Source organism: Adelges cooleyi, unplaced genomic scaffold (genome assembly GCF_023614345.1).
Source record: "Adelges cooleyi isolate 19-005CV unplaced genomic scaffold, UGA_ACOO_1.1 ACOO_flye_CR_arks_rails_tigmint_CR_PRNA_376, whole genome shotgun sequence".
NCBI classification, from domain to species: Eukaryota; Metazoa; Arthropoda; class Insecta; order Hemiptera; family Adelgidae; genus Adelges; species Adelges cooleyi.
Genome location: NW_026096053.1, coordinates 14,761,034 through 14,786,957, shown reverse-complemented (window position 1 = coordinate 14,786,957; position 25,924 = coordinate 14,761,034). Strand labels below are relative to the sequence as shown.

Sequence of the window (25,924 nt, the reverse complement as noted above, 5' to 3'; positions counted from 1 at the left end):
GCCCTGCCCGAAATCAAATCCTGGCCACGCCACTGAAATTGTTTGTTATTGGAGTGATATTTTTTGTATTTTACATAATATTATACACCTGGAAGAAACTCGGTGCACTTTTCTTAGGGAATTATGCCATCACATGAAATTATCATAACTGAAAGTCATGTCACTTTCCAAAAAACATAAATAACACTTTGTCAGCGTGTATTTATATTTATGTATTTATGTTGTTTAAAACATCCACACGATCAATTAATAATACTATTACAACGCTATTACGATGGTGTACTATAATTACGACGGCGGCGGCGTAAGTAGAATTATCGTAAGGCTACGCGGGGTATACGCGGCGCGTGACGTCCAGGGCGTGTGATGGCCTCAGGTCGGGCGGGCGGGCGGGCGGCGGCGGCGGCAAACGGAGGTTCCGGGACACACGCCCTAGTAGGTAGTATTCATTGACTGGACCCCGCCACCGCAGCAGCCGCCGCCGCCGCCGTCGCCGGTCCGCCGGACCGGCGGGCGGCGGGCACGGGCCGACGGACTTTGTCAGCTGTGTGGCGTTCAGCATCTTGTACCCCAAGCATGTGGAGCGCTCTGCCGACGGCCGCGGGACCGGTGGCGCGCGCGTCCTGGTTTGTTGCCGCCGCCGCCGCCGCCACGCCGTGCCGCATCTACACGGTCCTCCGACACGACGCCGAGGTGGCCCCACTCGAGAGTTGTCGCGCGTTCACGTTCGACACACCCTGCGCGTCCTCCGGTCGACCAACTTGGGGCGTGGACAGTGCAAGTGTGTGCGTGTGTGCGTCGTGTGCGTCGTGTATAAGCCTTGCCTAGAGCGTTTATGCGAACAGCGTGTGCGGTGTTCCGGCGTAGTGGCGTGTCACCGTGTCCGTCGACTTCTACAACCGTTACGCGATGGGCATACACCCGAGCACCATGCGGACGTCGCACAGCGGCGGCGGCGGCGGCGGCGGCGGCAGCGGCAGCGACAGGCAGATGTTCGTCAGGTCCAGGAGGTCGCAGGTACGTCAGGTGTCGCAGGTGTGAGCGGGTGTTGGACGTACACGTTGGACCCGGGGTAGACTGGGCGGCGACAATCAATCCTCGAGTCGTTGTACCGTCGTCAGAGACGGTATCAGTTCGAATTGAATGATGTTAATACGGTTGAAAAAGAAAAAAGAAATTTGAGTACACAGTTTGACACACTTGTAGGTGCATTATACACGGGGGTATGGTATCGCTATTGTATGTATTATTATAGTATCTTGTACCGATGACCACCGCCGGAGCGGGTCTCGTGCGGGAACGCTGAGCGAAGGTGCCCTTTGAAACGGTTTTTAATTTACAGTTTTCCGGTGTCGGGTCAATCCCGGCTAATATAACTTACAATCGACCCGCGTCGTCCCCGTTTCGTCCCGCGGACGAGTACCGTTGCGCCCAATCCGGCTGCCCGACCGGCTAATATTATACGGCGTCCCGTATAGGCAAATCTGGTACATGCACGTCCGACCGTTTTGGAATACTTAAAATTAGTGCTTTTCAAAATAACTTCACTTGATTTATATTTTAAGGTTTCTAAAATCCCAAGCTAAGGGGGGGGGAGGGGGGTCTCTGCTAATGTGAGCGTTATAACGTTTGTGCACTTCAAGTGTTACACTACTGGAAGAGTACGGAGTTTGGAGGTGTGCGTCGAGGTTAATTATTCACCCAAGTAACACGTGCAATATTATTAGAACATCCATAATATGCACTGATTATCCACTGATTATTACTCTACAAACGCTCTGATAATCTGCCGAAAATCTGAATATATTCGCACGTTCATAGACAATAGGAAACATATATATATATATATATATATAACCGACATTTGTTAAACTGGTAAAAAAATCAAAAGACTACTGCCACCGTGTCTACAGAATTAGCGTTGTCGTTTTCAATCGTTAATTTCACCGATTTTTCTCCGTTATCATTGGACGGGTTTGTTATTAGTAAAAATTATCAGGTTTAGTGCCATTTCTAAAGCAAAAATATTGTCATCGTTTCAAATAATGCGCACGTTAAACTATGTTCTGTGTTGCAAATCATTGGCAAATGATGTTTCGGTCCAAAGTAGACTAGTCACCGTGACTTTGTTGTCTTACAAACAGTGAAATCCGATTGAGTCGAAAGTAGTAATATAAGTCGGCGGCGGTGGATTGGCTTCGGAGAATCCATTGTAGTCAAGTTCAGGGGAAGAATATATTATGACGGGTTATTATTATTATTATTATTATTAATACCGAGTTTTCGTCGACGAAACGGCAAAACAATTAACCATTGTCGCCCCCGCAAAGGTACGACCCTAAAATGCTGGTGTGAATTCATTTTTTTTTTTTTTTTTTTTTTAATTCAAACCGTTACCGACCGGACAAAGTGACAGATTTAATTAAATCTGCTTTCTGTTACATTTTTTCGGGGTAAACAATAAACTAGTTGTAATTAAGATTAAACGAAGGCAAATCTTCTTTGTGGGTAGGTAATATAATAATATAATATGTTAAACGGCAATATATATATATATTTTTTATTTTTGTAACCGCATATTGTACTGGCGCTGATGGTATTAATGTCGACCGGTGGTGTACTCGACCGAAACGATAATATCCAATCAGCGATACTTACCACCGCCGGGGGTTAAGTTGGATAGGGGATGGGGAGGTTTTAAAAGCTTTGGCAAGGCCACTATTGCATATTATCATAATAGCGTTACGCAACCGACAGTCGAACGGATTTTCTAATCCCATTGACGGCACAGCTGATCGTTGCCAGTGGCATAAAACAAAAAAAAGACACTGTATTTTTAGTTTTCTACATGTAAACCACCTTTTTTTTTTTTTGCACGATAATATATAGCTTCTGTTTGCTGCCACGATTTCTGTAGAAAATAATATGTCGCTGCAACGTTATATAATATATCTGATATTGAATCAAAAACCACACAATGACAACAAGCGAGCGGGTCACTGTTTTCAGCATTATTCCAAAAGAGCATATAATATGTACTCAAGTATAGTCCTACTATTATTATATACGATAAAACAAGTGATTAAAATATTTATAAATTATCAATCAGTGTTAATTTTGTTAAAAAGATAACAACCATATTTCCCTGGGCTGCAAACCAGAAATTCCCACAATACACTATTGTCAACGGTTTCGACGGTTAATGATTACATTTATAATGTACTTTATTTCATAACAAACTGTCCGCTCAGAGGCACCTGTAAATCAGAAGACACCTATAAATCTGGCCTTTGGTCCGAACCGGATAAATTAATTTTCTAACTTTGTCAATGGGGTATTTACGGAGGGGAGCGGGCAGGTATAGATGGAGATAGATTATATAGGCTTGGGATTCTAAAAACCTTATTTTTATCACAATGAATCTCTCATTAAAAATATTAATTTTTTTAAAAAACGCTAATTTAAGTATAGTTAAATATATGTATATATACTATTTCGGTGTTTTCTATATAAAATTACTTTCGTGTCCACCTGTTTTCTAATTTCGGACATTCTAAATTGTTAAAAATAACTATCACTTGCCATTCGCTACTGTACTTGTGGATATATGATGATGATGATTCAAAATTTAAAAAAAAATACCTCCTCCCAAGGAGCTTCGCGTTAAACAGCAATAAAGGCCTCGTTGTGCACAATAACGGGACCGCGGCCAATGAAAGCAACACACAAGGCGCTAATTACAACGCAACAAGTTTTAACAAGTATTTATACACATATAGTGTCACCTAGGTACGTGATTTTCTCCTCGTTAGGTGGTGCCCATCACGGTATGTTGTAAGTGTATATCCGTATTATGTTTTTCATTATTCCAAAAATAAAAAAAATAATTACAAAAACCGCGGTCGCGTTACCACTCGATGGTTGTTCTCAAAACCACTCTACTCAGGATTGCCATCCGGCCATACTCTTTGAAGCGGTTATTGTACGACCTTTGTGCACATAGTGTGTTTTTCATATTTATATATATATATATATATATATACTATTTTTAAGTATACAGGATACAGGACACAGTCCTGTATCCGCAGTCAAACGGCACAGAATACACCGGAAAGAAGTCACAGAACAACCGCACAGCAGGGATATTATATATTGTGTATTGCGATTTCCAAACGTTTTCCAGTGGCGGGTTTTGTGTGTAAATATTATATATTTTCCAATAGTGTACACACACACACCTTGGTCTTTGAAAGTTTTTTTCGTGTGCAAGTTTAACCAGAGAATGTTATTATGCTATTATGTCGAATGGCAACGACGTAACGGGCACGTTTATATTTGTACACATAAAAGCCAACGGCATGTCGAATGCACAATGGGGATGTATATAGGACAGGGTATAAGTGGTAAATGTATAACATATTGTCGCGGGTGTGATAAATCCAATTATATTGAATAATACAATAAAAGCTCTCTCTCTCTCTCTCTCCCAAGGAAGTCGGTGTGTACTCTGCTCTGTCCTATCTACACCTATGACCGTATCAATTACTTAGGAGGGGGGGGGGTGGCTCAAGTCAAAAACTATACAAACCAATAAAACGTTCAATTATGACAATGTAATTAGTAGTGTGAATCGGTTATAATATTGTTTATCGTCAAATTTAATCATTATATAATATACACGTTTTTAATAATTGGAGAAAAATTACCTTTATCAAATTATTCGATTACCGACGACGCTCGAGCGACCTTTCGAAGGAACCGATTAAATTATTTAAATTATTTTCTCTGATCGTTATTATAAATTAAAAGTCAATAAAAAAAAAAAAAAAACAAAAGTGAGGGGAGAGTAGTAATTAAGAGGTCAAAAGTATTTATGCCGAATTAAAATTGGCTGTTGCTTCATTCATATAATACAAATATCATAAAACGACAATGTAATGTAGAAACAGAATCTATAATTTATTTCACAATAAGGTATATAATATATAAAAGTACAAATATATTATTGTAACATATTTGTATAAAACATAACAAAGTGAAAATTATAGTAGAGGCAACGATTCATTAAAAAAAGTATGAAAAAATAAAAAGGAAGGCAATTAATTAAACGCAAAAAGTTAAAAATATTACATTGTAAGATAATTACACTGTATTAACCTAATCAATCATTTATTATTTTCTAACAAAAGAAAAACGCTTAATTATTGTTGTAAAATTGTATTTGTCGTTTTCAGTATAATCGCATTAGACCGTTGAAATTGTATGAATAAAAGGTGAAAGGGCGAGACACTAATAGTGTTATCTTGTTGTCTTATTGTATTAAAGACAAGGAGGGGTAGGTGCTTGTAAACAAGTAGGGTAAATGATAATGTGATTTATTTAAAAAAATAATCACTTCCTTTTTTTTTTTTATTGAAATAATCTAATTAAAAGACGAGAATGTATCAAACGCACTTGTTGATATTTTTGTCTACAAAACGATGGTAATAAATGCTTGAAATTTCATAAATCATAACTAGTTGTTTTAAACTTAACTTTATACAATTAGATAATTAAAAAAATTACCATAAAAGCTTTATGACTTTATTAAAATAGTTTTGTGTATCTGTAATCGAACAAGTGTTTTAAATTAAACAACTGCGATAGTAAATACATTACACATCATGGCATTAAATTAAAGAGTAAATTAATATTTTTAACAATTATTGACAATTTACGGATGGACTTTAGAAATTGAAAACAAAAATAAATGACAGTAGAAAGTACTAGAAGAAGTACAATTATTTAGCACAGTCGTTTTTTTTCTAAAGTTTATGTATGTACCACAACTGTATGATCTATGTGTTCAATTTTCATGACAAGTAAAAAATAAATATTTTATGTGTGTAGTACAGTAGCTATGTGTACATGTAGGTACTATCGGTAGTGATATTAATCCGACTTTTTTTCTTTCTTAATACTTTGTTTGCACCTGGACTTGTAAGTGTTACGGGAACGATGGAACGGCGGCGACGGCGTTTTAGGCTCGTGCTTGAAAATACTATAAACCGTCAAAGGGGTCCAATGTTTAGTAGCCCTGACCGTGATGTGTTCCCGTGACGTCACGGGAACCGTATACACTGCCATCGATCGTGGGCGTTGTTAAAACAGCCACACGGATCAGCGGGGTTGCGGTTTTATTAACATACAGCACTATACCACTGGGTCAGTCCTCTCCTGGAGAAACTACTCATCTCACCGTGTGCCGTTGTAATGGGGAAACTTATTTTTTAAACACCCACTCAAACAAACAATGTCTCCCTGGACCCAAATGGGTCTTGACCGAGAAACGAAAATGTATTCTATAGAAAAGCCCAAGGTGGGGGGGGGGAGGAGGGAACGGTTGAACAGACGGGGTCATAATATCAAACGCCTAAACGGTGAACTGGGAACTACTATTAAAAAAAAAAAAAAACGGTTCCTAATAAATGCTAAGATAATGAGATAATTTTGAATATGTAGTTTAGATAACAATATGTCATTGTGATTTTCCCGTTTGTAAGGACAGACATATCGGTTCAGATGGAAACCAACGTTTTATGATTAATTCCAATTGAACCCGCTGAACAAGATCAAGATGTTAACAACATGTATTCTGTCAAAGTTAAATAGACCCAAAAAAAATTGCATGCAAATAAATCCGACCGGGTCATAATTCTATATTTCTGTATAACATATTTTTTTGTTTTTTATGATCGGATAATTTAATTAACTAAAACGTTTATTCAATTTGAATGTAAACATTAGGGGAAATTAACGGGGCAAGTAGCGTGTTTGCGTGCCAATCAATCACAACGGTTTATAATAATCCAACAGCTGCGAGGATATCGAGTTAGTTAATCTTAATGAGTGGATGCCGTGTGTCTTTTCGATCGGACAGTACTTTAACCGTGTACATTATTATATTACAAGCTATTTATCATATATTTTGAGCTTCCAGAACTTGCAAACCTGTGTGGAACGGTGTGGATTGTTAACGTGTTCCGGACGGGTGACCTAGCATTTAAATTTTTTTTTTTTTAAATAAAATTCCTGGGGTTAATTTTATTTTTAAATTAATTGTTGTATTTGTCGTCGACCTCTGGGGGGGATAAGGCGTTGAACTTATTGGTCCGTGTACGCCTACGGCCAAACGGAGGTTATCCACCCACGTCTGGCAAACGTCTTGCTCACTCGTCGAGATAACGTTTTATAACGATAAATTGGGAAGTACTTAATAATAATATAACCCTACGGAAAATTATTATAATAACAATTTTTAACAGAAACTATTTTCAAACGGGGTTAGGTTAGGCAATAAGTCGATTTTTTTAACAAATTGTATTTATTTATTGTTAAGTTGTATATATACAGGGTGTTTCAGCAAGTAATAGGTGATTCGACATCTGGGAAACCCACAAATAAGTCCCTCGTTTTCATTTTTTCAATAAGTCAAAAATTGAAGGTTTTTTCGACGGTTAAGTAAAAAAATAATGACTTAAAAAAAAAATTAATTCCACACATCATTTGCAGTCCCTTTCGGCCCCTTACTCTTCTCTTATCACTTATCATACCTTCTTTTGTTACCTCTAGTCTCTAATCATTTATTTCTAATCTCTCATCGTTTATCTCCTACCAACTATTTCTAAATCATTTATCTCTCATCATTTATCTCTAACCTCTCATCGTTTATCTCTTATCAATTACCTCTTAGAATTTATCTTTTATCACTTATCATTTACTTCTTATTGCTTGTCTCTAATTATTTTTTTGAGTTAGGGACTGAAAGAGAGTAAAAATGATGTGACTCTTCTTTTAAGGTGAGATTTTTGCACTGAATAACAGGGAATAATTTTTTTTTTTAAGTCATATTTTTTTTACTTAACTGTCGAAACTTTTAATTTTTGACTTATCGAAAAAATTAAAACGGGGGGCTTATTTGAGGGTCCCCCAGATATCGAATCACCTATTAATTACCTTTCATGCTGTAACACCCTGTATATATGTGTATATATCATGTAAAAAATGGCATTTTCGCGACAATAATTGAAAAAGTTGCTACAAGAAATTTGTTAAAGCTTTGTGGTTTTAAACCTGTTAACTTTATGTTTTAAGTGTTTTGTTTAAAAATGAATATTAAACAATGTACGTTGGTTGTATGGCCGTTAAATTAAAAATTTGTTTTTTTTTGTCAACAGAGAATGGGGGAGGACGGAGGAGGGTGGTGACCAGAGCAGACGCAGGGGTTGGACATGGGCAACAAACTGAGCTCCTGCGGACCTCTAATAAAAAAATCGTACAGGTACGACGACGTTGCCGGACCATTCCAAAGCTCATCCAGAAGAAGAGACGGCCATCTTCTAAGGTACGGTAGAAGCGGTTTATATAACTAAGATTACAACTGGCCAAAAGCACTAGCCAGGGATCAGACATTTGGGCGTGTAGCTGTTGAAATCCGGTTAGGCCGTTTTATTGTGCAATAAACGCGATGTAGATATTATAATATTATTTGAAAAACATTGTACTTAACCCGCTGCGCAGTGTGTGGGTGTGTGTGTTCTAGATGTGTTTCGATGGTGAATAATTATAAACGAGGGGAACAACCGCGGCGGGTTTAGCTTTTCGACTTTCATTAGCCATTAAAGAAGATGATTACTATTCGAGGCCCGGCGCGTCCCCGAAGGGTTTAATTGTTCGGAAAAGCTCAACTATTCATAATGTGTGTTTGTGTATAGAATAAATATGCGATGCGACGACACGAGAGAGGCATAAAATAAAGCATAATAATATTATTCCACATTAGATTCGGGCAGAATGTAATTTCGCCAAAGCGTTGGAACTTATTGAGATGAAAGAATTTATAAATGTATATACAATATTGTGTTGCTGGCGACCAAAGTACCGAGCCCGGTGTTATACATAATATTATACTCATTATGTCGTAAAAAAATATAATCGTAAATACTTGTATAGGTTATGGGCCGAAGTGTTCCACGTGAGCGCCAAAGGAGAGGAAATAAAATGGCAGCAAATATCCGAAGACCTCGTTCCTGTGAATATTACATGCGTACAAGACGCGCCCGATTATATTTTCCACATAACCGCGTACAACAGTCAGGTGGAGAAAATTATGGACATCCGCCTGGTGCAGCCCGGTATGATTGCAAATATAATAATAATAATAAAAAAAAAATGCCACTAAATTTTTACACGTTCCACTTACTTGTGTTCAATGTTTGTTTTCAGGCACAAAAATAGGTTTAGCTTCGGAATGCTTCGCCTATTGGAAAGAACCGCACACCAACGACACGTGGGGACTTAACTTCACGTCGCCGATCGACGCCAAACAGTTCAAAGAATGTTGTGTAAGTATCTGTAAGACGATAATAATAATAATGATTTATATAGGTACACCGACCGCGGTCTGTTGTTTGGCGGCCATTTTGTGATTTATCAAATATATGATAAGAGTTATCATTATCGTGTTATCATCACCCAACACAAATATATATATATATATATAATATTTATATATATTATTTTACATACACACATAAATCCCACAAAAATGGCGGACGTCGACTTCCATTCTTATCATTGGTTAGCAATCAAGTTTGGTTCGCCTAACATTTTTATGATTTATCAAATTTGTGACTGCGTTACAGGCGGTGGCCATATGATAATATATTTGAAGTGCTATTATAGGTTGACACGCTGTGTTGCCATATTACTAATAATTTACTATTGTACACAGATTTTAATGGTTTAATATGGTCGTACCTAATCAGTAAATAATATCGCATATTAAATTATTCTCGTCGTGTTATACTATGCTGCCATCTAGTTTATTGTTTTCGACTAAAGGTTGTAGGATTGCCGCCATTAAATTATTGGTTGATTCATATCAAATTATACGCTAGTAGGTATCGACAATGGCCTGTCCTTATATTACTTACTCTATGCGGTGTTATCATCGCCTAACCTAACATTTTAATATGTATCATGGAAAAGTAACTGAGCATTTTTACTTTCCATGAAATCGGTACACAAAATGGCTGCAGGTCGCAGGTCGGGATATTTTTTAATCTGAGCACCCGTTTCATATAATATCGAGCTCAGTGATTGTAATGTATAATATGTTTTTACCGCCGCAGACTCCATCGATGAAATTGTCCCGCAAGTCGTCGTCGTCGTATTCACTGAAATTGGACACGTCCAAGAGGCAAAGCACGAAAGTCCGGAGGAAACCGTTGTCGACCCCGACGTCGCCGAGCCGGTCGAGAGAGCCTCAGTGCACTTGCATGACGGCCGACCAGTTCAACAGGCTGAGGGCTCAAGATCCGCGGTACAACAAGGAACGATGTAAGTCGATGGCCCGACAATGAAGCAAGCGTAAGTACAATAATTTTTTTTTTTTTTTTCAGCATCGACCTTACCGCGTTCCCACACCAGACAATTGTCTCTCGGCGACGGACCTTCAGACCCGGACAAAAAGCTGTCGGCCGAGGACACGACCAAACAGACCACCATATCCCGAAGCTCAACCACGAGAGACAGAGAAACTGCCACGCCCGGTGGGAAATTAAACATCACCGGAACTGGGTCACAAACGGAACAGGTAAGCGGATGATGATGTCAATCGATATGCGACTTCATAATATATCGATTACAGGGTCAACAACAGGACAGTTGCAAAAGCGAGGCGGTTCAAACGGTCGGCGCCAAGACCACGACCACCACCGGCACGTGCACCCCGCGGATGTTGTCTAAAGACTATTCCGAAGGTTACGGAGTTAGGATTTTGGAGACGGACTTGTTCAAGCCCATCAACGTCCCGAAGAGTTCGAGAAATCAAAACAAAGCGTACAGAGATGATTATCGGTACAGAGACGGTGAGTTGCTGTCACTATGCCGCTATCTCTTTGAACGAACAAACAAATAAATTAATATCAAGACCTCTGCAATAATGTCATACAGAACAACGATAGGCAAACGTAGCAAATCAGATTTGACGTTATTGCTCCCAAATTGAGGGTTATGGTTTTGCTTTTTATGCTAGACCAGTGTATTAAATTTTACTTTTCGTTTGTTTTCAGGCATGGGCACAATGAAACGCACGTTAAAGCCGATGCCGTCGTTGGAAAGTCCTGCCACCTCACCTGAAATGACCAGGAGACGTGGATACAGTTATTACCATCAGGCGCCGCCGGCCTCGACAATGAATCTGCCTATGCCACATTGTTCAAGGCAAGCGCAATCCGAATCCGAGTCTTCGGCCAAACACAGAAATTCGCGCTTTGGCACTTTGGGTACGTTCATTTATTATTATTTCACCGTCATTTCGTCAAAGGTATTTTACGGTTTGTGTTTGTAATCTAGGTTCCCGGTCGTCGTATGACATCGGCCGAGCCGAACAAAGCATGAGGGATCATCCCAGAGGACTTTACTTGGAGCTAGACCGCAACGGTCGGCCTACACAGCCGGCGGACGGTTCTCCGCTCTCTGACACCGTAATGTTTGACAACCAGTGTTACGCGACGACGCCCAGCTCGAGCAATGGTAATTCTGACCAGGACCAATCTAGCAATAATGAAAACTCAGGTCCGTAAGGGCATGGTCGATAGAGTATTGATAAGCATGTCTGCCCAAGACACGTGGTCTTAGTAGGTAGAAACGCGTAACGAAAATTACGGGGACGGGGGATTCATAGCTATCACGTTTTGACCAAACTCTAGAATCGCTTCATACCTAGTTATCAGAATAATGATATGTAGTCAAACGCTATAACGATTAGTCGAACAACCGTAGTGTGGTATTGTATAATGTTATTTAGTGGCTCAACCAGTGGAAGGGGGTTTATTGTTTTGCCTGCTTAAAATTGAACAGAGGATGTGTGTAGTGGAGATGAGAATGTTCAGATGGATAAGTGGAGTGACTAAGGTGGAATAGAAAGTGATATGAAGATAGCTGGGATGATTGAACGAGTTGTAGAAGATCGAGCTCTATGGGGGGTGTGGGACTAGGGTAGCCGATCCCATGTAGTTGGGAGTGTAAGGCGAAGATGAAGAAGAAGACTGTTTTACCTGCTCCTGAATGCAAATGTTGGTTGTGCCACTGACGAATGAATGTTTAGAGCGGTTGTCGTTGGCTAACCACGGTGCATTGTATTTTTGGACAAATATTGTATTTTAGCGACTAGACTATGTTATCTCGTCCGCACCTAGCTACAATAGTTGACTTTGCAATGTAGGCCGTGGCTATCAGAAACACGATAACCAAGCTACCAGCACCCCGGGCTCACCGACCAGCCGCTTGTTGCTCGAATACGAAATGCACTTGCGGAATACCTTGGCCCGAGGCATGGACGCCGAAAGCTATAGTCTGCACACCTTCGAAGCACTGCTGACACAGAGCATGGAAAATTTAGGTGAGCACAGCGACCCAAAGAGCCTCGGACTGGCTAATGTTTATTGAGTATTTGTGTTTCTATTTGCAGAAATGGCGGAACAACTACCTCCGTTGAATTCTAGAAGTCCGTACCCGACGAGAAGGCGTAAGTCCGGTCGAATCACATTGTCGACGACAGCAAACTAAACTGTGTCTGTGTTGTATTGTTTTCTTAGGCCCGATGAGCGCCGGAGGAAGCTTCAACAGATCTTCCACGCTACCGCATCGTGTGGAGAGATCGTCCAGTGCTACCAGAGAAGGTTACTATAGCGATCGGCAAGATGCCGCTAGGGAACGTGACCGGGAACGAGGATATTTGTCCGACCACGCTCCGTCCAGGTAAACATTATTCATCTAAATGACACTCGTTCAATGCAGTTCAAATCACTAAGCTACCGCCTAAGAACAAATAAAGTTGACTAGTTTTTTTTTACTTCTAACAAAGTCAAACACCTGCATTTAGGTATGCAAAAAGTCTCCTAAAGTCAGTACACTGTAGAGTAGGAGATTTTACAAATTTCATTTCGCAATAGACCCATAACTATTGTAACCCAGCAAAGGCATCATTTGCCATTAATGTATAACTGAAAATTTACCAGATCCTAGTTTTTAGCAGACGAAAGAGCAATATTTTGTAGATTTTGCGTAGTCGTTTAAACTACTAAGGACCTGTGTTTTTGTTTACAGCAATCGCTGTGCTAATTGTTGGAATGAGTCTGCACGTGCCCATTGGTTTAGGCATAGTGATGGATGGCGTTGCGGTTCATCAACAATGGGAAGTGGTACATCAAGTATCAACTGCGTACCACCACACAGCTCATTCGACTATGTACATCACCATACGCCACCAGGAAAGCAATCGAAGAGATCAGCTTGGGAGTCTTTACCGTCTCTCCGTCACGAAAACAGCCTTGCAGCTGATAATGCCTGCAAATATAATAGAAATGATTCTTTTGAGCAAAGGTAGTATCAGGAACTAGTATATAATTATTATTATTATTATTATTATTATAACTATAATCGCTTTAAAAATAAGAGTCATTAGGTTAGGTGTTTGTTATGATGGGTTTTTATGCTAAAAAGGTTGATACAGGTTATTGATTTATAATATCTTATGATATTATTAGGAATTTGTATAGAAATATACAAAACATTTATGTGGTAATAGTAGACATAAATGTATATGACATACATGAAAGTTAATTTATAGTACAAACTGTAAAAATGAACAGGTTAACACATTTAACGGTTATATGAGAACCGTTGGTTGTCTGAACAACACAATGCGGTAAAGTGCATTGTGGTCTTAGACTTGTGATTGTCATAATACGTGGAAAGCTCATAATTATTATGTATTACATTTAAAAACGGTTTTTTTACCTACCACCTAAATCTGTGGTACGTCACATCAGAACCAAGGGCAGAAGAAGAAGAAGAAGAAGGAACATGAAGACATATTCATGGTCCAATGTATTTCCTTCAAAGGAAAAACTAACGATTTTTTTTTTTATTCCTGTGACTATGATCTACACAGAACATGTCTTATCATTCCTATCGCCATCTCTTTATGAAATTTCTTCTAGAAATGGTTTCCTCAACCTTGACTGATGTTTCTGGCTTTAGTCGCACATCAGTCCTCATTTCTTATTCTTTCCAACCAGACAATTCTCTATACTCATTTCCTAAAGCCCCATTTCGTGGAAAGAATATTTTTTCCACTTATTTGGCGATCCAAAAACACTTATACTTCAAGTTTTAAGAATCCTTTATTTTTTTTAAAAATCCTGTCCTTTTAGTTAAAAGGACAGGATTTAAATTTTAAAATATTATATTTTAATAATATTTACTGCTTATTTTTATTTATATAATTTTATTTATATTAAGTTATTTTACCAAAGTAGATTATCTTTTAGTTCCTCCATTACTGTATGATTTTAACCTTAATAATATTTTTATATTTATTTATATTTATATTTTCATATTTTTATTCTTATATTTAGTTATATTAGGTTTTTTTTCCAACATTGATCATCTGTTATTTTCTCCATTACTGTATAATTTTTTTTGGCCTTAACATTTTTCTACGTTAATGTTGGTTTGCAAGAAATTTTATTGGTTTCGTTCAAGCCAGCATAAATGTATTATTATTTTATTTTGGTTTTTTTATGTATTATTTAAACAATTTGAAGAGTTTTGTTGGAATTCCAATGAAACGTGTGGATTTTCGAAATCCTTATTACACAAATTTCAGACAGAGAGAAGAAGAGAGAGAGAGAGAGAGGCGCACTTCCTAGGAAAGTAATAACAATTTTAAAATTTTTTATTTATGTTATTTTACAATATCGTTTAAAAATAAATTTAGCAGTTTTATAATAATGTACAAAAAAATAATCCAATTCCTCAACTTCTACAATTGTTATTACTTTCTAAAAAATGAGTGTCTTTGATTAAATCGACTACACTGTATTTGTTCAAATCGGTTTGATGCGATTTTGGACTAATATTAAATTGAACAAATCGAAGGCATCTCAACTTTATAAATAGATCAGGCGAACAACAGACGATATTTCTCAACAGATTGTATGCCATTTGATAGACAAAGAAAGGACTTGTTCGGGGTAGTAGGAAAAAAGTCAAAAGCAACACGAACATCATAGATGTACTAGACAGTGAAGACATTTTGACGGATTTACAAACTATACAGTCTACAAATGACTTTGCAACAGGCGTTGATGAAACAAAGGCAATTTTGGCAGATTTAAAAATAACGTGTAATTTGAAACAATAAGTAATAATGTATTTCAAATAAAAATTTACCTGATACAGTTTATACACAAATAATTAAAATAACGTGGTTTTTACAACTAAATTTTTGAAATCAAAAATAAAACACCGTTTCTATAAACACTTAAAAATGATAAAGATTTTTGTAAAAATAGAACCTCATAGATAATGAAAACTGTATAAGCTTATTTTCCAGAAGCAGCTTACTCCACTTAACTTAGTACCGTATATGCCTTAGTCGATTTTATTTTTAACACAAGTATATTTAAAAATGATGTTAAAGTTTTAAATTTAAGGCGGGAGGTAGGGTAGAATTATTAGTTTTATCTGCGCGCATTACTCAACCGCACTCTACATCCCGGCTTAAATTATAATCTTAATAAATGGAAAAGTAATTATCCTAAACTGGTTATCGACCAGTCAACGATTTCAACAAATTAAAAAAGTTAATTAAATATATATATATATACGTTACTATTTAAGTTACAAAAGTTGATAGAGCTCTGGAAAATAATAAAAAAGTAATAAATATTGTCATTTTTGCCTATTTTGAGTAGTTCATTGAATTTCACATGAAATGACCCTGTTTATGAAATGTTTTAAATTTTTATAAAATAAATAATAGATCAAAAATAAAATAATGTAGAAGTCTGAATAATTGTTTATTCAGACAAAAAATTGAAATATTATTACTATAAATAAAAATAAATGTATTTTTAAAAAAAGTATTATAAACATTTATAAATAAATATATAAAAAATGTAACTATAGCAAAAATACAATTTTTTTTTATGTGCTAAGTAAAAATGTAGGTATTTCATTTATCTCATAATTTACACGGTTTTACATTATTTGGGTTAGTTTTATCCAAAAGTTAAAACTGCCACAGCTGCCTGGTAGATTTTTACACAAATATGTGTTTTGGCCGATTAAAACATTGTTTCCAAACGCCTAATCGTATACGAAGATGGATCAACAATAAGATTAAAATCCAGAATATAAATTAAGATTTTGGACACTCTGGAGCAACATAAATACTTAAGCCTGGAAGACCACCAAATACTGCTCAAGACAATTTCGTGCGGATATTTCGACAGAACATTTAATTTTCTTTTAAGTTAAGTTAAGTCAAAATTCTGTAAGGAAAGGCGTGGATCCAGAAAATGGACTACGCGGCCTTCACCTTTTCCATTAAATTTTTTTTTATTCAATACCAATCACATTTACACTTAGAATGAAATAATAACTTTACTTTGAAATCAATTATAGCTTAACATATTCACATTTGACAAAAAATATACATTTTTCAGCCGATTTCGTTTATAACAGATTTCTATCGGTTTCGTTAATTTTTTTTTTTTTTTTAATTACTGGATCCTCGTCTAACCTAATAGATTTCCACAGTCATCATTTGATTCGGCAAGTAACTATATCGAAACAACCGGTGTCAATACTAAGACAAATTACTAATGCTAATGACTGGAAATCGTTTTTGTAAACGTTTTTTGAGATCATACGTAAGTATTCAACAGGATGTTCGAACGACAAGACAGTGGCAGACTGGATTACATGAATGAAAGAGCGGCCAGGCACAGTTTCAGTGGAATCACACAACAAGCTTCAGTCGAAAGCACCGATTCCCGTCTGTGCTATTTAACGTCGTCCGAGGTGAGTTCAAACCGATCAAACCATATAAGTAGTCTGCAAAATATAGACAGTGCAATAAAATAACGAACAAAAAAAAAAAAAATTGTCCATTTGTTTGTCGTTTTGTTGTGCTCGTCGAGTAGTGCCGTTAGAGTACACGTATAGCTGCTCAATTAATTTCAATAGAAAACCTCTGTAAGACCCCACTAATGGGGTTGTTTTTGTTGGAGACAAATTTCATACACAAATTACAACAAAGAATTCGAATGTTGTACGTTCAGCAGCCGTACTCGATTGTACAGCGTGTAAGAATAATCATATTTTTTTTTTTACCAATTATGTCATAGTTTGTAGCCACGTAATAATTACTACTTGACATCAGCTTATACAGGGTGATTTTAACGCATAGAGCGCGAACTAAATGTTCACAAACTTTTAACCTAACCCTCCCGAGGTTACATGTCGATAACCAGTTTTTGAATAATTTTTTTTTTTTTTTTGATGTTATTAAAGATTAAAGTTGCGGACGGGAATAAGGGGGGAGCATTTTCTTATATGCGCGCATTACTCAACCGCACCCGTCCTAAATTTTAACTCTAATAACACATTATAAAAATATATAAAAACACTAAGGAAAATACAAATTACTTAGACCCCAGATATCGAGTGGATAACTTTAAATAAGTCACCCTGTATATCACTATATATTAGAATAGCGATGTAAGGGATAAAAATAATAATAGGAACAATTTGTTAAACTAGAACATCATTTTCGGTATGACGTTGCTGTATAGGTATAAAACGAGGTGATTTGCCGTTAGGGTGTATATTATTAGGTAATGATACATTTATAAGGTTGTTAAAGACAAAAATTTGGTGTATATAATAATATGGTACATGGTAATATTCTGGTGATTTTTATATCCATAAATATTTGGGTCCGGTTTGAACAATTATGTAAACCAGGATGGACTCTAACGAGGTTAAAATGTACAAAAAAAAATTTTGTTATTTATTTTTTTGGTATAACGTGATGTATTGTGGACCTTAGGAAGTTAACTGTGTAAATTATTGTGAGTTATTTTTCAAAGTGTGAAGTGTTTATCTCGTTTATTTATAGTGAAAATAATTATTTTCGTTATGACAGTACAAAACAACTAATATTCGTTTAACTGTTGTACTTTAAAATTTCTTAACGGTTGAGTGGAGTACCTAATTCAATTCAACAATACAGTGCATAAGAGGAAAATATGTTGTTTCTCTAGAGAAGAGAGAGTCAATCAGAAACAAAATGTTGGTTTGTAAAACAGTACATTTACACAAACACATTACTAAAAGTTTTTATTAATGTAGTAATAATAATTGGTAATTTCTCAATAGTAATATTTTTTAATAATCCCTTTATTAACTGTAAACTGAAATAGAATTTTCCATTTTAACTTAACTACGATACTGTTTTATTTTTAATTTTAAAAATAACTGATCCAAGTTAATAGATATTTTTCTTTTAGTGAACTTAATTATATTGTTTTGTATTAACTGCAAATAATTTGATAATTGTTATATTTTTTATACTTTATGTTTGAATATAAAACCGAACAGTTCAAATTTAATTATTTTTAAAAATTATTTTCATATTGATTGTGTTCACATTATTCAAGACAGGTAAACCATCTCTAACGTCGTGGTCACATTGGCAATGTCTGAGAAGTTACTTCGGCCAGCGGTAAGTCACAATGCTTGGGGACGAGCCAATTAAACTTTTAAATTAGTCTGCCTGCCAATTAATAAAGGGAAAAAGAGAGCGAACAATTTTTCTGATAGACATTTTAATATTCAGACTAGGTACAGGGTCCCTCGAGTTTTACCGTCTTTAAGGTGATAATGATATTCTTAGGACGTGCCTTCTTTTATAAAGACCTTCACTGGGGTTTGTCTACTGTTTCATATTATTCATATTAGCACTGAAATAAATGAAAATATTTTAAAATGTATTTAATTCAATAAAGGAAATTATTAATAACGAGATGGTAGAAATGGAGTGATCTATTGCTATAGTTATTAACCGTAATACTTTAGGTACTTAAAATAAAAATACATTCTTTCTTACCCAATTACTGACTTAAAGTCGAGTAGTTAATTACTTTACTATATGCAATTACTATAAACACAAAAGCACATTTATTTTTTAATTTATTGTTATTATATAAAAACAGAATCTCTAAGAAATATTAATTACATGTTTAAAGAATAGATAACCTTTTTGGTAGACCATTGTGCATTGTTTAATACAATTTTTACAAATCAAAACATGTGTTATTTTTTTAAAATAGGTGTTTAGCTATAAGTTGATGTAGAATACCTTAAAAAATTTTCGACTAGACTTGTATATTGTTGTAAAGGAAGTTATCTTGAGTTACGGACGTTCCAGGGAGAGAGTTGAGGGACGTGTTTTTGATATCTAGCTTTGCATTTACATTTTTACAACCAAAACAAAGTGGGGAAATGCACTTGTAAGGAGTTCCGGTAATCAAAGCGGAGGAAGTAAAAAAGGAAGTGAAGAAATCAAGAAATTGAAAATATATTCAAATTATCGAATATATTAAGAAATTCTATTAAGAACATTACTTGGAATGAAATAGGAATTTTCCATTGAACATGTCTCGCTGATCCCCGACTTGGTCTTTTTCGTTTTGTAACATTAAATATGTACTAACTTACATTTTGAATTTTATTACTTAATATTTAAAATCATTTATTGTTTGTATAAAATAGGATTTCAGATTAATCAGCTGTCATTGGTTTCATGTCTTAATTATTTTAAATGAACAGGTGAAAAAAAACTATGAAACGGTTTTCTACTCTTCATAGGCCTTTTGCACACAACCGGAAGTTATCAACGCTGTCAATTGTGTGAGTATCAAATTATACATTATTTACAATTAAAAAATTGGCTTAAAAAAAATACCCATTCTGTTTTTTATAACTTGACGTTTATGACACTTTGAAAATGTGTTTACAGTGACATTATTATACAGTTATATTATATGCACTAACAACTAATATACATTTTATTTATTTTTCATTTTTGGAACAAATTGTTTTGGTTTTTTTTCATTATTTCTTTATTAATTAATTTTTCAAGTACTTTGTTTACACACATGTTTTATTTGATTACACACATTGAAAATTAGTTGGAATTCCAACGGTTACCACCAAATGTTGTATCCAGACATGACAAATGAAGGCCACAAAGTTTCCAGCAAATATTTACACACCGTTTTAATTCTTTCACAGTTTCAAACAAACTTATAACTTGTACACAATACATACAACTTCTAACTGTGTAATTATAAAACGCAACGCAATTACTCGGTGTTGTTTTTTTTTTATTTTGAACCTTTAAAACTCGTTATACGAACAACTGCTCGTAAATTTGCCCATTATTGTTTTGAATGGTGTGAACAAATTCTATCTATTTAATAAGAATAACAACGACACGCGTTAACCCTGCTGGATCCGTTTGAACACAGATTTATTGATCCAGCATTGGCATTCAACTAGGCAACGGCGAGGATCTAAGACTGATGGATCACTATGCCAATGACGTCAAGAATAAAGCCGAACGGGCGAGCAAACGTTTATTGATTGTTTTGAAGTTAAAAAACATCATTGTAACTCTATATGATGAACCAAGGTCGTGTGGTTGGCGGTAAACGAGAATCAGAAATAGAAAACCACAATGTAATGCAGACGTTATGATGTATTATTTTCAACCGCACCACAAAATCGACGGCTATTGAATTTTGGGGAAAACATTGTAGAAGAAAAAGAAAACCGCATTTTCCAGTCATCATCGTTTATACAAATGCCTGACGTTCCTGACAAAAGCCAGCACCGCCGCATTGTTTTTTGGGATTTAGCACAAAGGCCGCGCACAAAGGTTGTAATATTATAAATGATATTAATTTAATCATATCAAATGTCTGCGGTTCCAGGTTTGGCTTGCCGTGAATTATTATCCAAGTTGCAGATATATACTTTGGAACAATTTAAGTAACGCTATTACTTCTTACATACATGCTTGGAAGTTAACATTTTATGTTTTTGCTTTGGCACACAACCGGAAAAACCAACAGTTTTTGTTATCATAACGAAAAATATCAGCTGATTTATCTGATAAGATAAGAGATAAGAGATAAGTTTTCTTTGTGAGGGCCGCCCGACCCGTCCGTCCCTTTGGACGCGGTCACGCGGTTTTCATACATCAACGCCGCGTATGGACGAAGCCATTAAACATACATATATATATCCCGCGTCGTGTCGGCCGCTTGGCCGCTCGTCCCGGCAGAGGGCGCGATCGGGGCGCCGGGACGCTGCGGACGCTCGAATACCTACGCCCTCGTGATACACACCCTCGTCGTCCCGCGAGGGTAGTCTGCCGACGGAAGCTGAACGATCGTCGCGCGTCGACCTCTCAGGCAGTGTTCGCTCTCGCCGTTACCGTCCGGTCAAACGCGTTCGGCCAGCCCGTTTTTTTTTTTTTTTTTTTTTTTTGGAAGATAATATACACACACTTTTTCCCGCGTCCCGCGGTTGATACATGTGCCGGTCGCGGTCGGAATCGGCGGCGGCCGCCAACGGCCGGACGGCCGCGTCGCGTCGGCATAACGACGACGGGCCGCCGACGGGTACGGTCCGCCGATGAAAATGGTCGAAGGCAAAACGCGGTCCTCGTCCGCCGTCACGGCCGCCGCCACCGCGCAACAGCAGCAACCGCGGCACACCAAAACCGTACACTTCGGCCTGGACGTGCCGGCGTGCGACGACGGCGAAGACGACCATGTGGTCGACGACAACGGCTGTAGCGATAACACTGCGACCACGTTCGACGGACGGCAGTACGACAGGCGCGTGCTGCGGCTGTTCGCGTTCATCGAGAACGCGTTGAGCGCCCGGGACGACGACGCCGACCGCTTTGGGTACGGCGTGGCCGGCCAAGACGACGACGCGAGGTCGTTGAGCGACGACGAGACGGCCAGGCGCAGGCCGGCGACGGACCGGTGGCGGCGGTCGAGCAGGAAGTTCTTGTACGGCGCGCGGGCCAGTTTCGAGGACGGCGTGGACCGGGGAAACGCGTCGTTCCGGCACGGCCACTGGAAGACGACGGCCGGCACGTGCAACAGAGTTTTCCTGAAAAAGGTACCACGAGAGGACGGAGGGGAGGGGGGGGGGTAGGGTGAGAATTGTTGTCGTTGTAACGCCGCTTTTAGCCCCGCGGTAAAGTTACCTTGTAATTTGTAACGAGCAAAGTTTTTACCGTTTCGTCAGCGAAAACTTGCCCGGGACGTCGATTCGTTCGGGCGAACGTCTGTAGCAATATATACAGGGTGATCCGTCTGACGTGAGACATTCATTTTGAAATTTTCATAAACGTTGTTAAGTATCGGTACAAATATAATAAACCGTGTACACCTAAGTGTGTGGGGAAAAAAGTAATTTTCAAAATACTAATTTTTTCCAAAAAAAAATGAACGTCTTAAATCATATGGAAGACCCTGTGTGTTGTTAATGGTAGCGCAGTGTAGCATTATAGCGTGCAAGGGTGCAGTCTGCAGACGGCAATACTATTAATGTGGCATTTTGTCCGGAAATTAAAAACGTTGTCTTTGTTTTTTTTTTTTTTTTTTAAATCGTTTACACTGCAGAGTCGGAATCAAACTGACGTTTGTTTGTTTTAAAGATTCTTAGGGTTTTTTTAAAAAATTTTTTGTTAAAAGCCGTGGCGACCACGGTGTGTGTGTTGGCCTTGGCTTTATATGCGATTGTTTACCCGCGTTGACGGTCTCTCGTTAAGCCTGGTCGGATTTCTTTTTGTATCCAAGAAACTCTCATTCATTACTCGGTCGGGTCGCAAACGCCGGTGTTGGCAAAAACAAAAGGCAACACACAGCATACGAGTCAACGTGTGCACAAAAGTCAGTACAATACAATAGAAAAATATATTCAAAACGGTAAGAAAACGGAAAACAAATGTTTAATGCGGGTCTGGTTACCGTACAGAAAATGAAGGTATTTTTTATACATGAAAAAATTCAATTTTATTAAATAACATCCGACTGTTGTTTTAGTGGGCGGTGCCATTGGTAAAAAAAAATACACCGACAATGTGTAAATTAAACCCACGCAGGCTTTGGGAGATGTATAATTTTGTATACACATAAACGTTTGTTGTTATTCAGCAGTGTCTGTGCATAAACGTACATTGCTGCAGATTTTCCAAGACGTTTTGCTGGCAATGTTGCGGGGGCAAACAGCGCTTTTCTTGTACGGATAATTTATTCAAACACCGGCTCTGTGCAAAATCGTGGGATCCAGTTTATCCGGCTGTGTGTATTTGCCCAAAGTAAACCCAAAAGATCAATACACGAGCCTGTCGTTACATAGTATGTACTATGCACATTACATGCTAATCGCGCCAGGTTTCCAACAGCCGTGCGACCAGACGTTTGTGGAGGACAGCCAAATGGTTTGTTGAATTGATTTCGGATATTCTCACCAATAGGCGCAAACACGGGTGCCTGGACCTATGGCAATGTTATTGGCAGTGTCTACTGCAATAGTAAAATTGTGCTAATTATGTTACCCGAAACGTGGCTGTAATACAACGACCGAACCGACCGACTCAAAGGGGTTGTCTTAAAAAAAAAAAAAATAATAATTGTTTTTTTCTAAAAATAACGAGTTACCTATCCTGTTGTGTTGTGCTTTCTTAAGATTTTTCGAAAAACCTTTACCGTCTTTGAGAGTTCTATTAGTCACACAAATGTAACACCACCAATTGGCGTGCTTAACTTGCCATAAAAAATAAAACTTCCATTTAAGTTTAACAACTTAACAAGCTGACGGCTATAAACGTTAAATTTAATTTGCCATCTAAAACTTTTTAAATACAGCAAACGGCTGGATAATAAATAATGTTCAACGCTGACATGTTTAATACCGATATTAAGCAATAACACACAATTAGAAGTTTTAATACATTTAAAATGTTTGCTCGACAAAAATATAATCAAAATATAAACTTTGTGAATTATATAACGCGATGGAGACCGTCCGTCTTGAACAAACTAATCTTCAGTTCATCATTAATATATTGTGTTCAAGAAGTAATAAAAAAAAAAATATATATGTATATATATATTTGGTGTATTACACTTTCCGAGGAAGTCTGGCCCTTTTACAGAACAGGATAATAACTCAATTATTATTTGTCTATATATATATATACATAATTGGCGCACAAGCGAGTAATATTAAAGTACAAACTAAAGATACTGTCAAAAAATATTTCATCATCAGTTTAATTTCAAATACAGCGACTTACAATGTTGCATTAAGAAAATAATCTTTGTTTCAATTTTCTCATAATCTTGTTTAATTATAACAGCAATATATATATATATGAATGGTGATCCATTAAGGGTAAGACATTGGTTTTTTTTTTCAATAACTGCAATGTTTCTTTTTGAACACATTTTTTTCATGTTTTTTTTACAATATTAAAAAGTTATTAAATATTTACCTTTTTTTATTTTAGTATATTTCTGAGCTCTGTCAAACTCTTCAAACTTAAACGGTAAAGTATATGTTTTGTTGAATTTTTTTTTTTAATTAAGAATAATTTGCTGGAAATGTTTGCCTGGTCGATAATCTGTTTTGGATTACTTACTTTTAAAGTACTGTAAACTTTAATGACTAAGTAAATAAGTAAGTTAATAAGTAGCTATTTGTTCGTGGGATGGTTGAGCATATAATTTCATGGAATTTTTTTGGGACACCAATTTTTAAGACTCTTTACTTCTTGTATTTCGGAGGGTAGTATTGTGGAGCTAATTTTTCACAATAATTAAATTATAAAAAGTCTTTTTGTTTTGTTTTAAGAATAATTAATATTAATAAAAGACTGCGTTTCGTTAAATTATATCAATAGTTTACTATAGCTGTAACAACTGAATTGGATTAATCAACGATAGCTTTAGTAGAGGGAAATGAAAGAACTTTAGAAAGAGAACACAAACCCGGTTTATTGATTTTACTCACAATGTATTCTGTTTCATTTTTTTTTTGTGTTTACTCCTTATTGAAAATGTTACCGAATCCGATGTATATTATAACTAAAAAACTATAAGATCTGAAATTTGGATTTAACGTTTTAAAACCAGTGACTGGTTTGATTGTCAAGTTAAATATTATGAAGCTGCAGCATCTCATCACGGGAAGGTATTAGTTTTGGGTGGAGGAGGAGGGCAATTGTCTGTACGATTACATAGCAGACTGACTTTGGTCCTGTGGACTTTGCATCTGTTAGAATAATACTGAATACAAACACACACTGTAGATTATTTACATTTCAGGTCAGGTCTTGTGGTACACTGCGACACAGGTGTTTGCAAAACCGTATACGGTCATATTATAATAATTATATATATATACACTATTGTATTAATATTTATATAGGTATGAGGAGTACCTGTTTTGGATAATTGGGTGGTAGGTCGGCTCGAGAAAAAAATTCCCCCCAAAAAAAAACATGTGAACAGTGTAAACCAACCGAAAAGGTGTTGGCAGCTTATACCGTCGCTTCGGGGTATTATAAATTATTATGGTTTTTTTTTTTATCAGTATATTGAAAATACACACGGGAACGGTAAGTTTATAAATATATATATATATATATATAATAAAACGAACCCAAATATTGTGCCCCAGTGACCTAAACGGTGAATGAGGTTGAGTGTATATTATACAAAAAAATATCGCTTTGGTGGTAAAAAAAACACAGTATTATTACATTGATCGGTTAGGCGTTCGTATCCAAAGTTACAAAGCCAAATTGCAAAATATAGGATTCCACCATAAGATATGTGTATAACATATGAATATATTACTGTGAATCATAAACATACCTATTAAACCGTGAGATTTCCTCCAGTTCCAGTAACTATGAAATTGGTAATCATCATTA

General features: G+C 36.7%; 1 protein-coding gene across 7 annotated transcripts in view; it reads left to right on the top strand.

The window, feature by feature from the left end:
• LOC126841030 (protein still life, isoforms C/SIF type 2) overlaps positions 1–25,924 on the top strand; it is a 53,013-nt gene that overhangs the window by 4,007 nt on the left and 23,082 nt on the right. For 3 of the 7 annotated variants that reach the window (XM_050577237.1, XM_050577235.1, XM_050577239.1), the window contains exons 2-14: positions 8,217–8,383; positions 8,992–9,173; positions 9,265–9,383; positions 10,173–10,380; positions 10,443–10,636; positions 10,691–10,910; positions 11,115–11,327; positions 11,398–11,619; positions 12,269–12,445; positions 12,515–12,571; positions 12,642–12,804; positions 13,153–13,428; positions 16,782–16,917. In XM_050577237.1, the coding sequence (XP_050433194.1) occupies positions 8,271–8,383; positions 8,992–9,173; positions 9,265–9,383; positions 10,173–10,380; positions 10,443–10,636; positions 10,691–10,910; positions 11,115–11,327; positions 11,398–11,619; positions 12,269–12,445; positions 12,515–12,571; positions 12,642–12,804; positions 13,153–13,428; positions 16,782–16,917 (2,280 nt within the window). In that variant the 5' untranslated portion in view covers positions 8,217–8,270. Of the gene's footprint in view, positions 1–715; positions 1,018–8,216; positions 8,384–8,991; positions 9,174–9,264; positions 9,384–10,172; positions 10,381–10,442; positions 10,637–10,690; positions 10,911–11,114; positions 11,328–11,397; positions 11,620–12,268; positions 12,446–12,514; positions 12,572–12,641; positions 12,805–13,152; positions 13,429–16,781; positions 16,918–22,000; positions 22,099–25,924 lie in introns of those variants that run through there. The other 4 variants (XM_050577236.1, XM_050577238.1, XM_050577240.1 and 1 more) reach the window with 4 other exon arrangements.